General features: G+C 45.0%; 1 protein-coding gene across 1 annotated transcript in view; it reads left to right on the top strand.

Moving 5' to 3' along the window:
- RASAL2 (RAS protein activator like 2) overlaps positions 1 to 12,047 on the top strand; it is a 73,988-nt gene extending 61,941 nt beyond the window's left edge. Inside the window, exons 11-14 of the mRNA XM_032226804.1 lie at positions 5,700 to 5,834; positions 7,015 to 7,217; positions 8,788 to 8,875; positions 11,336 to 12,047. Of these exons, the coding sequence (XP_032082695.1) occupies positions 5,700 to 5,834; positions 7,015 to 7,217; positions 8,788 to 8,875; positions 11,336 to 11,500 (591 nt within the window). The 3' untranslated portion in view covers positions 11,501 to 12,047. The remainder of the gene's footprint in view (positions 1 to 5,699; positions 5,835 to 7,014; positions 7,218 to 8,787; positions 8,876 to 11,335) is intronic.
- Positions 12,048 to 16,541: the final 4,494 nt, after the last annotated feature.

The following is a 16,541-nucleotide window of genomic DNA, read 5'->3' as shown; positions in this document are numbered from 1 at the left end:
TAAGAGCTTTTCTCCAATCTACCGAGGAACTGCTGGTTCCTCTTGGTCGTCTGAGACGTCTCTTCTTCTTCCCCGTCCCTCTAGGACAGTTCTGCTCTGAAGACCTCCCGACAGCAGTTTGTCCGGCTGGATTTTTGTGATGCTTGGCAGAGCTCGCTATTTTCCAACTGGTCTCACCGCGACACTTTCGGTTTTCTAAACATCTCAAGTATTGTTTCACCATTGTGTTAGCTCGTTCTGCTGTATCATTGGTGCTCAGATGAAAATCCAAGCTAAGACCTTGGATAGAACCAATCAACTGTACGAATTTCCTTCCAAATTTTCACCATAAATTGAACCCCCTGATCTGAGATTATTCCCCTTACATGTGGTAGATGTGCTTCAAAAGCAGCTTCACAAGCTTGTGGGAGCTGAGCAGTGGTGGGTTTCAAAAAAAAACCTCTTCTGTAGGTGTGGCCTGCTTTCTGGGTCCACTGGTGGAACCCCTTCTAAGCGGTTCGGTAGATTTGACCAACCGGTTCTACCGAATAGGTGCGAACTGGTAGGAACCCATCTCTGGAGCTGAGGGTCATCTGGGACAGACTATAAAGTGAGCCTGTTTTGAAAATAGATCAATTACTGTCCAAATAATCATATTTCCGCCACTCTCAGGGAGTTCCACTATGAAGTCCATCACGATTTCCTCCCAGGGTCGGATTGGCTTAGCTACTTGTTGCAGCAACCTGTTCTCTTCTTCATCATTGTGCAAGTCACACAGATTTTAACATAACCCTCTATGTCCTTTTTCATCTTTGGCCACTAAAACTGCCTCCTGGCCAGGTGTAGAGTTTTCAAAAACCCAAAGTGTCCAGTTTGTTTGGCATCCTGGCTTCTCTGCAGAACTTGGACTTGTATAGTACTTGGGACGTACAGTTTGGTCCCCTTCCATGCTAACCTGTTCCTGGTGGTTGGGAGTTGCTGGTGGTCTTTGAACCAGGGGTCAGAATGTAGCTCAGCTTTGAGCTTCTGGGTCAACTTATTACTAGGCTTGGCTTACTGTTTTCTGGCTCGTCGCCTCATGATCACCTGGGCTGCTTACTGAGAGAGGGGGATTATTGCATCGTGGCACGACAAAACCGCGCTCGACTAAAGCACGCCCGATTAAACCGCGTCGCTGACGTCATCAACAGGGCGACAACAGCGAGCGGGGAGAAAGAAGGGCGCTTTAAATAGCGCTTTGAAAGCAAGCCGATTCAAGTTAAGGTAAGGGTTAGGTTTAGGGTTAGGTTTAGGGTTAGGTTAAGGTTTAGGGTTAGGTTTAGGGTTAGGTTAAGGGTTAGGATTAGGTTTAGAGTTATGTTAAGGGTTAGGTTTAGGGTTAGGTTAGGTTTAGGGTTAGGTTTAGGATTAGGTTTAGGGGGGTTAGGTTTAGGTTTAGGGGTTAATTTTAGGTTTAGCGTTTACAGCGTGCTTCTGTTTCCGCACTGTTGTCGCCCTGTGATGACGTCAGCTACGCAGTTTCATCGAGCGCGCTTTAGTCGAACGCGGTTTTGTGGTGGAACCTTATTGCATTGGCCACTTCCCCCTTGCTGCTCTTGTACTGGAGCATTCATGAAAGAGCGTCCCCAGGAAGTTTCTTCCCTCTGAGATATGCTTTAAGGTGAAGTTGAACCGGTTGAAGTACTGTCCCCATCAGACCTGTTTGAGTGAGAGCTTGCGAGGGGGCTCCAGATTTTTGTGATTAGTCCATACTTCAAAAGCCACTTTGCTGCCCTCTAGGAAATGTTGCCAGATCAGCAGCGCCCATCAAATGGCAAAGGTCTTCTTTTCCCTTACGGCCCACCACCTCTCAGTAACAGTGAGTTACCATGTAGGCACACAGCTGTAAGTCTCGCCCTCCTCATTCTTCTTAAGAAGGATGGCCCCTATGCCCACATCACTGGCATTGGCTTGGATAATGAAAGGCTCCTCCGGGTCAGGGTGCTTTAGGACTGACTCTTTTACGAACAACCTCTTTAGTGTTCGTCTCACTTAGCAACATAAATTTTGGGCTCACTGTTGTTAAGTGAATCGCTGCAGTTGTAACCTGGTTGTTAAGTGAATCGGGCTTCCCTGTTGAGTTTGCTCCTCAGAAGGTCGCCAAATGGGATCACATGACCCTGGGACAATGTGACCGTCATAAATGTGAGTTAGTTGCCAAGTGTCTGGATTTTGATCCCATGACTATGGGTATGCTGCAACGGTCGTAAGTGTGAAAAACGGTCATAAGCCACTTTTGTCCATGCCGTTGCAACACTAAATGAACACTTGTAAGTTGAGGACAGACCGTATATTAATCAGGGAAACCCAACGTTAGGAGTTCTTTTTTTTTTCCTGCCTCGAGCACAAAGCCCAGAACTGGTTTCCAAGTAGAAGCAAAGCTGGATATCTACTCTTCCCCATTGAAACAGTCCATTTCGTCATTTCTACTGGCTCCCTTGTCCTCCCCCCGCCTTCCGTGGTGGGGTGCTCACCTTACCTGCTGGATGAGGTGCATGCACTTGGAAGACTGAACTCTGTATGCGTTATTGAACGTGGCACGACAAAACCGCGCTCCACTAAAGCGCGCCCGATTAAACCGCGTCGCTGACGTCATCAGCAGGGCGACAACAGCGACCGTGGAGAAAAAAGGGCGCTTTAAATAGCGCTTTGAAAGCAAGCCAATTCACGTTAAGGTAAGGGTTAGGTTTAGGGTTAGGTTTAGGGTTAGGTTAAGCGTTAGGGTTAGGTTAAGGGTTAGCGTTAGGTTTAGCATTAGGTTAAGGGTTAGGTTTAGGGTTAGGGTTAGGTTAAGGGTTAGGGTTAGGGTTAGGATTAGGTTTAGGGGGGTTAGGTTTAGGTTTAGGGGTTAATTTTAGCTTTAGCGTTCGCAGCGTGCTTTTTTCGTCGCGCTGCGATGATGTCAGCTACGCAGTTTTGTCGAGCGCGCTTTAGTCGAACGCGGTTTTGTGGTGGAACTGTTATTGACAATGTGGGGGACGTCCTGGCATTCCATAGTCCACTGGAAGGGCTGGCTTGTTGGGGCTTAGCCATTCTACTTCCTGTCTTCAATAGGTCTGTGATCAGCAGGGCTACTTTTGCGAATGAAGGGATGAACTGCCGATAGAAATTCGTGAACCCCAGAAAGCTCTGTAGCTGCTTGCGGGTACAAGGGAGTTGCCACCTCAAGATGGCTTTCACTTGTGTGGGGTCCATTTCTATCCCCTCACTTGATACTCAGTGAACCAGGTAGTCCAGGTGGGTCTGGTGGAACTTGCACTTGGACAATTTAGCATATAGGTTCACTGCCAGTAGTCTCTTAAGGACCTGGCAGACTAGCTTGATGTGTTCTTCCATTGTCTCAGTGAAGATCAGGCTGTAACTAGAACCCGCTTATATAGGTGCTTGTGTAGCACTTCATTAATCAACTGCATAAACATTGCAGGGGCTCCCTGTAGCCGAAGCGGCATCACTTTGAACTGGAAGCTTCCGAGCGGGCAGTTGAATACCGTTTCCCACTCATTCCCCTCTTTCATACTGACACAATAACATGCCTTTCTCGAGTCTAGTTTGGTGAATATCTTTCCCTTAGCCAGGTGTGCCGGAATGTTTTTCATCAGAGGGAGGGTTACGCGTTTTCCACACATACTTTATTAATCCCTCTAAAGTCCATGCAGGATTTTGCTGGTTGGATGAAGCCTCTGGCAAGGTTCTTGTCGATATACTCCCTCAACTTCCTAGGGGTCATGGAGTATATTTCGGGCTTAGGTAATTTTGCCCCTGGTATGATTTTGATTGTGCAGTCTGTAGGACAGTGTGGAGGCAGTTCATCACACTCCTTCTCCCTGAATACCTCCACCAGATCCTGGTACTCTCTGGAGATGATCTGGGTGGTTGTTCTGATGTTGCATTTGAGTACTCAGGCTATCACCTGCATTTTGCTGCAGGGATGGCATGTCCTGGTCATATGGAGGAGAAAGAAGGCCTCTCCCTAGCGTATCTTCCTGTTTCCCCCTTCCCACCATATCTTTGGGCCCCACTTGTCCAACTAGGCCAGTCCCAGGATCACCGCTTCAGTCATTTGTGGGACTATTACAAACTGATTCATTTCCCAGTGCTGGCCCATTTCTAGCTGCACTGATTTGGTCAGGTGGGTAAATGGGGTCCCCCCCCCATTAGCGAGCCATTGATCTGCTCGAATCTCGAGGCCCTGAACAGCCACTTTGCTTAGATTCCCAGTTTCAACACAGTCGGCAGGCTCATTAAACACCAAGTGCACCCTGAGTCCATTAGGGCATTGAACCTCCCCTGAACTTCCAACATGGGGTTCACCGACAAATGCGCGCATGACAAAAGCGCACTGACAAAACCGCGGCGAGAAAACCATGACATCGAAATCGCGCCCACAACAGCGCACCGACAACAGCGCGCCTTCAACAAACGACGCGAAAACAACGTAATAACCTTAACCCTTAACCTAACCCTTACCTTAACCTTTTGTCGGCGTGCTGTTGTAGGCGCGATTTCGACATCGCGGTTTTGTCGGCGCACTTTTGTCGGCACGCTTTTGTCATGCACGCATTTGTCGGGTCACGCCAACTTGGGCACTACAATTCTAATGGGAATAGTGAAGGGGCGGATTTCTACCTCATTGTCACTGTCATAGAGTGCAGGTGATAACTCATCATAGAGGCTTTCCACCCACTCCACAGCGTACACGTCAAGGTTAGCAGCTACAGCATTCACCATCACCCTCCCGGTTAGGTAGGCTAAGACATAGCAATCTAAGTGAGCCAGTACCTAGTTCAGGAAGGAGGCCAGCTTGTCTGTGTTGTTGAAGAAGGCCATCTTGTCTGACTCCAATTGGAGAGCGGTCCACCAGCAGAGGTAGAGGCGCCCAATAGCCAGAGTAGCAACCAGGGCTCGGGGGGTAAGCCCATTGGTACAGTCGAAGACCCCCAGGGGTTTGCCATGGCCACCCCTCCAGTCTTTCCACTTCAGCCAGCTGAGAAGGCAGACTAACAAGTCGGGCTACTGCAAGTAAACATGGGCTCCAACAGATGAGGGATGGTTGGATCGCAGGGGTCATAGTCTCCACCAATGGCTCCAGCTGGCATCTGTCCTTCACCCTTTCCACCATCTTCCCTGAGTCTTACCCATCTTCCCGGGCAGGCGGCTGGTGCTCAGGACACAGAGGGTTGGTTTAGTAGAGTTGACTTGATGTCATGGTTCCGAGTAATGATCCCAACCAAGTCAGAACTCTGAAACCGGAACTCTTCTCAAAGATTCTATATTGGGTGCATCATATTGGCACATTCAAGTGTGAAGTCAACTCTAAATATTTCCCGTGGTTCAGTATAATTAAAAGAGTAAAGAGTTCTCTCCCCCCCCCCCAAGTGTCCCAAATCACATAGTCCAACTGGCTAAATGGCAGTCTCTTCAGCACTCCCCTCTTTCTTGCCCAGCACTTGTTGAGATGACCTTGGAACTCTACCAGCCTCTTCCTGTGTTATGTCTAGCACCCCATAGAATAGCATTCCTATCCTCCCGCACATCTGTGTGGCAGCTGAGAAACAAAACAAAAAATGCCTCTGTCAGAGTCATTTTGAAAATTGACAATACCTGGAACAAACATAAAGATAATAAAAAAACCAATTCTGGAATTTAAATGCATTTGAGAATCCATATCATTCTACCTGCAGATCCAGTCGCCTGTAGATTCTGCCACTATGTCACCTGTGGAAAGGACTGCTGCTTGGGTCCTAAACAATGGACAGTATGAGCAAGTGGAGGAAGAGGCAGAGCAGAACCCAGATGAAGCCAATCACACAGAAAAGGTAACAGTTATCGAGGTTCTAGGTTCTAGCCACATCTATCAGAAGTCACTGAAAAAAGATAACATGCAGAGGTCATCGGTATAAAGTTGCACAGCTCTCTTTTTCGGTTATCAAACATCTGGATGTTGCTATTCTCTTTTTGTCAGGGCTTGGAAGCTAGGTCAGATAATTGGGGGTCTAGAAGTTGCGTCCAGGTAAATCAGGAATCTTTAAGACGGCTACTTTCAAAACCATTGAACTAATTTTCCTATTCTTTGGAATTCGGTTTCCTTTTTAAAAAGTTTGTAAAAGAGTTTATTTTTTAATTCGAGCTCTTGTAAAAGCAGTATGTGGCTGCTTCTCTTGCTTTTCTTGCTGGACCCGCTCTTGGTTACTCAGGCTACTAAAAAAAACTAATCCATGCTGTCACATCCTTCAAGATTTCCTCCTGTATTGTTCTTGGAAGTCAACTCAGAAGCTCCAGCTAAAAAATAAGGGGCTGCATAGTTTAGTGACAATGAGTCAATCTGTCTGAACTCATTTCTTCATACCGGCCATGTTTGCCTGTATGTTTCTAAATTCATTTCAGTGTTTTCACATGTTAATAAAGTCCTTCACAATAGCAATAGCAGTTAGACTTATATACCGCTTCATGGGGCTTTCAGCCCTCTCTAAGCGGTTTACAGAGTCGGCATATTGCCCCCACAATCCGGGTCCTCATATCACCCACCTGGGAAGGATGGAAGGCTGAGTCAACCTTTGAGCCGGTAAGATTTGAACAGCCGAACTGCAGAACTGCAGTCAGCTGAAGTAGCCTGCAATGCTGCATTTAACCACTGCACCACCTCGGCTCCTTACAACTTGAGTCCAACATGCTTAGGGGGAAGCTGGTAATATACCTATATCAGTGTAGGACCTGTTTGAAATGCCAGTTCCATATATGAAAAAAAGTTACGTGTTTCTGAAATGAAATTATTTTTAAATAATTTATTTAGGGCTTTCAATTGTCTCTTTTTCGCGGTGCTGGCTTCAATTGTTTTGTTTTTGTTGACGTTTTCTTATTTAGAGAGAAATGGAAGAAATTCAAAGGTTCTAGGAATGGCTTTATATTAGTTCTGTTGTGCTGCCTTGAGCCCTGGAAACTGGCTCATGAATGAATCAATAATGAAAAAACATTATCTCCCTTCCTCCCGTTCTTCAGTATCAGCAAGAGATTGTCAAGCTCAAGGATCGCCTGAAGGCATCAAGTCGCCGGTTGGAGGAGTACGAGCAGCGTCTCCTCGTGCAGGAACAACAAATGCAGAAACTCATTTTAGAGCATAGATCACTGATGGAAGACAGCAAGGAGCGTCTGCGAAAGCAGCAGGAGGAGAAGGACAGCCAGATGAAGAGCATCATCAGCAGGTTAGGGAGGGAGGGGCTGAAGATAGAAAGGAAATCCTCTCTATTTCCAATAGCAGGTTGCTCTTAAGTCCAAATTCATACTGTTATTTGATATTGTTAGAGGTTCCACCACAAATGCGCGTATGACAAAAGCGTGTGTGACTAAACCGCGGTGACAAAACCGCGCCGTCAAAACCGCGGAGACGAATGAGCACTGAAGCGTGCCGACAACAGCGTGCCGACAGAAGCGCGCTGTAACATAACCCTAAAAATAACCCTAAACCTAACCCTAAACCTAACCCTAAACCTTACCTTAACTTAAATCGCGCTTCTGTCGGCGCGCTGTTGTCGGCGCACTGTTGTCGGCACGCTTTTGACATCGCGGTTTTGTCGGCGCGCTTTTGATGTTCGTGGTTATGTCGTGCCACGATTGTTAGAATGCATCACATGAATAGGCAGCCTGAGTTCAAAGTCTGGGTCATTTATATTCCATTTCACTGCAATACGATTTAGGCCAAGTTATTTTAGACCAGTGGTAGTCAACCTGGTCCCTACCACCCACTAGTGGGCGTTCCAGCTTTCATGGTGGGCGGTACGGGTTTTGTCCGATACTGAAGTGTTCTGACGCCGTCCTCCGTCCAGTAACGAAAGCCGAGACAAGCTTAAATGAGAATGTCCTTTAATAACAAGACCAGAATCTCGGTGGCTGAAAGCCAAGTAAACAAACAGATAAGGACCTTGGCAGCGAGGCCGACAAATCTTGGCAGCAATTCAGACAAACTCTGGCAGCAATCCAGCCTGCCAAGTTAGTTTCTCTTTAGTCCAAGCATTGACTTCTGCAAGAAGGGTGTGGCACCAGCAGTCTTTTTTATAGTCTGGAGAGGAGCCTAATGACCATCAGCTGAGCGTAATTGCCTTCTGTAATTACGTAGTTGTTCTTGACGCCGAGTAGCTCTTCGACGGCGTGCATCCCAGAACAACTCACTGTTGGTTTCTGGATCACTCTCCCTTGTCTCCTCCCCACTGATCCAAGGCTCAGGCACCACCTGGTGGCCAACCAGTCTCTCTGCGCCCTGCTCAGAGTCGGAACCCCGTCCAGGGTCCTCCTGGGCCGACTCATAGGGCCCCTCGCTGTCGGAGTCTGGTGGCAGCTCCAACGGCTCCTGCTGGGCCACAACATGAAGCCCTTTCTTTTTTAAAATTTAATTGACTTCCCTACTCTATAAATCACCATTACTGTGGAACCGGTGGGCGGTTAGAAAATTTTACTACTAACAAAAGTGGGCGGTAGGTATAAAAAGGTTGACTACCCTTATTTTAGACATATAAACTGGGAATTCTGGAAATTGAAATGCCAATTCGTGTAGACGATGATATTTGGGCTGGTGTAGGCGTCCCAATTTCCTTGTAGCACCCACTCAAACAATTTGGAGCTTATTCACTGAAATGCTTGCTCAAGGAATAAAACAGCAGATGGAATCTTTTCATCTTTAGCATCTTTACTAAGCCAATGTTTTGTCTTGCTTTCTTTTGTGACGCTCCAGATATCTAGAAAGATTAGTCTCCAAATTCTTTCTTTCCTTTCTTGTAGATTAATGGCTGTGGAAGAGGAGCTAAAGAAAGACCACGCAGAAATGCAAGCCACCATCGATGCTAAGCAGAAAATAATCGAGGCACAGGTAAGGAACCATGTTTTTTTCATATTTGTATTGTTATTACCCCTTTTTCCATTCCTTATCTTTTTGTTGTTCTCTATTCGGAAATTAAGGCTCTGAGTCATGTTTTCAGAGGAAGCATCTTTGTGGTTCAAGATGGCTTTTCTCTTAGCCCAGTACATGATGGATCAAAGTGTCTTATCACCCAGATACTGAAAGTTTCATGTGTTGAAAGCCACGGTTCCAGAATTCTGACCAACGGTTCACCAACAAAACCGCGCCCGACTAAACCACGCCGCTGACGTCATCAACAGGGCGACAACAGCGCAGAGACAGAAGCACGCTGTAAACCCTAAACCTAAAATTAACCCCTAAACCTAAACCTAACCCCCCTTAACCTAACCCTAAACCTAACCCTTAACCTAACCCTAAACCTAATTCTAACCCTAAACCTAACCCTTAACCTAACCCTAAACCTAACCCTTAACCTAACCCTAAATTTAATTCTAACCCTTAACCTAACCCTTAACCTAACCCTAAACCTAACCCTTACCTTAAGTTGAATCGGCTTGCTTTCAAAGCGCTATTTAAAGCGCCCTTCTTTCTCCGCGCTGGCTGTTGTCGCCCTGTTGATGACGTCAGCGACGCGGTTTAGTCGGGCGCGGTTTAGTCGAGCGCGGTTTTGACGGGTCACGCTGACCAACGCATAATGCTTTGAATTGCAGTTTTTAATTGCCCGTCGTAAAATAAAACAAAACAGGACAAAATAGGACTTAAAACACAAAATAAATTTGATGTTTCCTTTATGCTACTCTTATGAGACCTGCACGTGGAAAATACCCTTTGCCTATGGAATCATCTCCTATTTGTAACACTGATCGATATTAGGGTCAGTCACATTTTCCTAAATATACCAAGATGAAAGAGCTAGAAAATGCTCTAAGCTACTTTTGTAAAATTTCCATAGATTTGTTGTTGTTATTACTGTTCCTTCGAGTCAATGTTGATTCCTGATGACTCTCTGAACAGCTTCCTGCAGTTTTCTTGGCAAGATTTCAGAAGTTGTTTGCCATTGATTGCTTTGTAGGGATGAGAGAGGGATTGTCCCAAGTCACCCAGCTTTGTGCCTAAAGTAGGACTAGAACTCACAGATGCCCAGTTTCTAGCCTGGTGCCTTAACTTTTATACCAAACTATCTCACTCCATGGCATTCCATCCACTAAAATGTACTCATATTACTTTGGTTATAATTCATATTTATAAGTATTTGCTTAGTGTTCATTGATGAATATAAATGTTCTCCTGGTGAGTTATTCAGGAGCAGGATTTTTTTTTCCCCTTTCAGCCCAATTTTATCAAGAGAAGAAAAACAAATCTTTAGATTTTGTTTAAAAAGCTGGTTTTAAGTGGGGAATAATGCCACAGGATTTACAATAGGGACTGCTGGAGATTGAATAAAGACAGTGGCTAAATTGAAAGCAAATTTCCCCAGCTCACTGAATTGATAGAAGCATAATTTCTGTTCCTTAGTTATTTATGAATGATGTTCCATATGGTTGCTGAGAACTAGGCCCACGTGGGTTATCTTCAAGCTGTTCCATTCATTCAGAGCAGGGTAGAATCTGGCGGAAGGCTTTGTGATAAGACTATTTCAACATGAGTGAAAAACAAAAACCCCAGACAAAATTCCCCGTATTTGAGGGGCTGCCACAAAGAATAGGGGGTCAAATTATTCTCCAAAGCACCAGAGGGCAGGATAAGAAACTATGGTTGGAAATTAATCAGAGAGAAGCAACATGGAATTAAGGGGAAAAACTTCCTAACAATGAGGACAGTTAACCAGTGGAACAGATTGCCTCCAAAAATCATGAGCGCTCCATCACTGGATGTTTTTGAGAAGAGATTAGACAGTCACCTATCTAAAATAGTATAGGTTATATGAAAAGCGTTCAGAGACTACAGCTAGTCGAGAATGCAGCCGCGCGAGCGATATTGGGTGTACCGAGATACACCCATATTACACCTGTCCTCCGCGAGCTGCATTGACTGCCAGTTGGTCTCCGGACGCAATTCAAGGTGTTGGTTATTACCTTTAAAGCCCTTCATGGCTTAGGACCAGCCTATCTGCGAGACCACCTACTGCCACACACCTCCAAATGGCCGATAAGATCCCACAGGGTGGGCCTCCTTCGGATACCGGTTCTACCGAACTGGTGCAAACTGGTAGGAAACCACCTCTGTTCTGTGGTCTTCCGGGTTCTGTCACAGTATTTCTGTGTGATCCATGTGTACATGTATAAATTGGCAACTCCCACCTGAAAGAGGCAAGCGTGTTGCATTTGGCTGGTGGGCTAGGAAAAACTCTTAGAAGAAGAAGTAATTTGATTTTACCTTCACTGCTTCAAATCCAGTGAAGTCCTGTCGGTTGTGGTGAACATAGACAAATGTGATCTCGTTTGGTGTTGTTTTCTGTTGTTCCTGCAGGAGAAAAGGATCCTCTCTCTGGATTCAGCCAATACAAGATTGATGAGTGCCCTAACTCAAGTGAAGGAACACTACGGCATGCAGGCCCGGAGCAGCGTCTCTCCTACTAATCCCCCTAGGCTTTCCATCACAGAGAATGGGGAATTTAGGAACAGCAGCTGCTAATTTCAAGTTGCCCCACCAAACGAATTGCCATCTTCCATTTCCCTTGCCCACTCCAAGCCTAGTTAATCCTTCCCATCACAGAGAATGGAGAATTTAGGAACAGCAGCTGCTAACTACACATCGTCCCACCAAACGAATTGACATCTTTCATTCCCCTTGCTCACTCCTAGCCTGGTGTTCTTCGAAATCTTCAAAAATCCCTGCTTTTAAAAAGCAGAAAATTTCAGGGAAAACTGGACTGCTTGCCACAGCCATATAAATGACATGCGCTAACAACCTACCTGGGCTTCCTTGCAACATCGCAGCTGGTTAATTTACATTTCCACATTTCAGTTTGCTAGTTTTTCAACCTGCCTCTTTGCACTAACTCTCGGCCACGGCAGCAACATGTCATGGTAACACAGGGCAGAGCAGGCATCAATAGTTTCCTGACTCGGTAAGCACACAGAAAAGACTGTTTAATGTAAGTCAGGGATCAAAAAAGTTTTTAAAAAGTGAATTGAAAAACAGATATTGATTTGTTTTTTAAATCAAAGGTTTGAAAAAAAACAAGAAATGCGTAAAAATCTAATGAAAAGTTTTAAAAGATAAACAAATTCTGAACATTTTTTTTAAAAATATGTTATTTGGGGGGATGATAGGCATGTTGCTGACCTGATCGCTGCTATTTAGGGTTTTTTTGTTAGTTGGTTGGTTTTTCCTAATTCCTTCTATAAACAGTTTTTTTGACCATTTAGATTGTTTTTAGATTTAGATGTTATTAGTCAGCTGTTTACATAGACCAAGAACAAGGAGTTTTATCTGAAATGCACTACCTCCCCCTGCCTTCCATTCCAGCAATGAGACCGGAGCAGGTGAGAAAAGAAATATTATTCAAGAGTCTTTACCAAAAACATTTCACTCCTGTGGGGCAAGACAACTGCATCACGCAACGCATCCATTATCTCCCTGGCATTTCCTAGCTGTCAGAAATGACAGTGTACACTAGTGGTGGGATTCAAATAATTTAACAACCGGTTCTCTGCCCTAATGACCATCTGGGTAGGTGGGGCTCGGTGGTCATGTGACTGGGTGGGCATGGCCAACTCACGGTCACTCAGGTCGATGGGCGCTTTGCCTTAGGTGTTACAATGCAATAAGGGTTAACCGGAGAGGCAGTTTCTGTAAGCAGGGGAATAAAGATTAGGCTAGAAACAACACCAGAATGTTTCCTTCCTGCCTTCCTTACAGGATTAGCCCTGTAAAGTGGGGAAAAAACAAAATGAGATTTCTTCCAACAATCGGTTCGCTGAACTGCTTAGAAAGTTACCAACCGGTTCTCCCGAATAGGTGCGAACCGGCTGAATCCCACCACTGGTGTACACATTTCTTATCGAGGGCCGTTTTCTTTGTCTCCTGCATTTGTAATTATGTCGGCACCTGTTGACATCTTGCAGTGGAGAATGAACCCTGTCCATTCCTTCTCCCAGCCCACACTTTCCTCTTGGTGATTTGGCTTTCCAGTCCCATATTAACCTGGGTGCCTATTGGTAGGCAACCTTCTTACATGGAGAGGCAATTTACTCCTTTTTCATCTTCCTCAGAGCAAAATCGGAAGTTCTACTTCCTTTCTCACTGTAAAGAGTCTTTGTGATGATTTTAAAAAGGACTGTAAGCCTGTCCTGAACAGTTCACAGGTATTTAGATATTGCTTTAACACAGAAAAAGTAACTGTACAGAAATTATGTCCTAACAGAACAAAAATAAAGCTCACTTAACAGAAGGAAATTTAAAATGTTAATCCCTGTGTGGCATACAGCCCCGTTCACCCATGACCCGTCAAATGCGCGCTCGTCAAAAGCGCGCCGACAAAAACGCCGCAACAAAACAGCAAAGACAAAATCGCGCCCACAGAAGCGCGCCAATCAATGCGCGCCGACGAAAGCACGATTAGGGTTAAGGTTGGGGTAAGGGTAAGGGTTAGGGTTATTACCTTGTATTATGTTGTTTGTTGATGGCGCGCTTTCGTCAGCGCGCATTTATCGGCGCGCTTCTGTGGGCGAAGGCAGCGAAGATTTTGTCTTCGTTGTTTTCTTGCGGCGTTTTTGTCAAGCACGCATTTGTCGGTGAACCCTTTTCACCAAGCCACTTGTCAGCCGTCCCATTGGGCCATTTAAAGAGACTTCAGCTGCGCCCCTGCCCTGGTCCGCAAGGTTGCGGGGGCTTCATGAGCCAGAGACTCCTCCAGCTTCTTCTTCTTCTTCTTCTCCGATTCTTTGCTTGTTGTCCACAACGTTGGTCTTCCGGTGGGATCCAGGTGGGCACTACTAGCAGTTAGACTTATATACCGCTTCATAGGGCCTTCAGCCCTCTCTATGCGGTTTACAGAGTCAGCATATCACACACACCCCCACAGTCTGGGTCCTCATTTCACCCACCTCGGAAGGATGGAAGACTGAGTCAACCTTGAGCCAGTAAGATTAGAACCGCTGAACTGCAAATAACAGTCAGCTGAAGTGGCCTGCAGTACTGCACCCTAACCACTGCGCCACCTCGGCTCACTACTGTGATCCCACCGGACCGTCCCATTTGGCACATTTAACAAAAGAAACTTTCAGCTCTTTATAATTACCAAGAGAGTAGCTTTATTAAAAAAAAAACTCCATCTAGGTATAGCAGAAACAAAGTCAGTTCTGGGATTTTCCTACAAAAACCCCTGTAGTTAAAACCACAATTTCCTCTCCGGGCCACCCACAGTTCATAGTTTACCAATTGAGTTCAGTTCTTTTGTTTTGGGAAAGACTGTCTTTGCTGCTCACATAATCTTCATAACTTGTCCTTGATGGATAACGTCTTGCTGGCAACAGAAGGAACTCTTGCATTCTGTAGAAACCCACCCCCCCTTAGGAATTCACCACCACCCTCCTATCACTGTATGTCACACTGCGAGTGAAAGCAAGTGCACGCAACTATGTAGTAGAGTCAGGTTTGACACCACTGTTCAGCTGTCGCTCTCCTTATCTGCAACTACCTTACTCTTTTCTTGCACAATGGACCATAAACTACCCTTAAAGCCAATTGTTTCCCTCTCAATGGCTAGTATTTCACTTTTCCTCTTGATAAAGACAGAAGGCAAACACTTTACTTGTGGTCAGGGGAGGACAGCCTCGAGATACAGAATATTTTGTGGTGATCCAGAGAGTGTTAAGCAGGAAAATGTATATTGGACCTTCCCCAGTAGCACGGCATTCAAGGGATTAGACTTCAGTGTTCTCATTTAATCGCCAAACTGAACAAAGTAACAAAATAGTTAACAGGAAAAACAAAAGTGATAAGGATAATATATAAAAATAATAAATATTATCATTAACAATGAAAACGAGACAAGATTAAAATTCCAAAACCCTCTGTTAACAAACTGTTATTGTAAACAGCTTGTAGAAAATTTACCATACCTTCTTTTGAAACTTTTTTTATTGGTTTATCAAAATATAAAATACGAAGAAAAATTCAAAAAAGTAAGGAAAAACTAGGAAGACAGGAGAGGGCAAAGAAAAAATATATGGCATAAAGAGGGAAAAGGAAAGAAAAAGACATGTATTCAGTTGGCCATTTTTTCACCAGAAGTGATTGGGTTGATAATTTTCAACACCTAATTGCACCTCTTTAATACTTTAATATTTAATACTGATTTGATTTGCAAAGTATGTTATTCTCTGTAAAGACTTATGAAAGATTCGAAGCTCCCTCTAGTGCTCAAAAAGTTTATTTTTTATTTGCTTTTTGCTTTTTCTAGCCAGAGTTCATAAAAATCGGGGACTTTCAAGAACCCACAAAAAAACAATCCAGAGCCACAGATTATTTCAAAAGTAGTGTAATAAAACCACAACTTTATATCCTTACACTTTTCCATCAAAATTATAATATACTTCATACACTTTATCCTTCTTTTAGCTTGTGGCCAGCGGCAACCCTCCCCCTTGTCCTTTAACAATAAAGAAGTATTTAAAATGACACAGAGCTTCAAAAAGGAGTAACAGGCTGTGACTAAAGAGAGTGTCTTTTAGCTAATAATCTCATAAATTAATAAATGAAAGGCATGCCTTATCGTCCGTTTAAAAAATAAATTCCAAAACTACTTGCAGACCGTTGCTGTATTGGGAGGATCTTGAGGGATGATTCCAGGAGAGTCATATAAATGAAAGGAAATCCTGTTCCTTCTGTTAGTGAGTTGAAACAAATGACAGTCCAGAGAGGGACATTCTCTCTGGGCGTGACCCGACAAATGCGCGCCCAACAAAACCGCAGCGATAAAACCGCGACGTCGACAGCGCACCCACAAAGGCGCGCTGACAGAAGCGTGATTACGGTTAAGGTAAGGGTTGGGGTTAGGTTTAGAGCGCGCTTCTGTCGGCGCACTGTTGTCAGCACGCTTCTGCACTCATTCGTCGGTGCGATTTCTCCCCGCGGTTTTGTCGGCGCGCTTTTGTCGGTGAACCGTTCTTGGATCAGGTGTAGAAGGCAGTTCCTCTTCCTCATCACTGATTGGCTGAAGCTACGAGTTTTCCCCACCTCAGGGCTGTCCTGCTGCAGCTGTGCTTACATCAAATCCCTCTCAGATGGCTGCTTGGAGCCATTGGTCAACTCCCCTCCAGATGTGCCTGGAATTGGTTCATCCTCCTCCAAACTGACATCTGGAGAGGTTTATGGGGAAGCATCCAGGGGAGTCATATCACGCTTTACCAGCATAGGCTCCAACTTTGTTAGCCTGATTTCTGTTGTTAGAAGAAACCAACAAATCCCCTTAAATGCCATGCGGTTAAACTCATAATCCCGACATCCCAAAACACTAATTCTTTGAATTCAACTTCTGGCCAACCCATCCACAATGGCTAGACTTTTGGAACATGATCTAACTAATCTTCTATCAACTCATTTGAGCTCTCCCTGCTAGAAAGTTATTGCAAGCAAGCCAGTGCTGGGTTTCAAAATTTTTGGGAACCTGTAGGTGTGGCCTGCTTTCCGGGTCCACTGGTGGAACCTCTACTAACCGGTTGGGTAG

This window comes from Thamnophis elegans, chromosome 11 (assembly GCF_009769535.1).
Source record: "Thamnophis elegans isolate rThaEle1 chromosome 11, rThaEle1.pri, whole genome shotgun sequence".
NCBI classification, from domain to species: Eukaryota; Metazoa; Chordata; class Lepidosauria; order Squamata; family Colubridae; genus Thamnophis; species Thamnophis elegans.
Note: the sequence above shows the minus strand (reverse complement) of the source record. Positions and strands in the feature narration are given on the sequence as shown.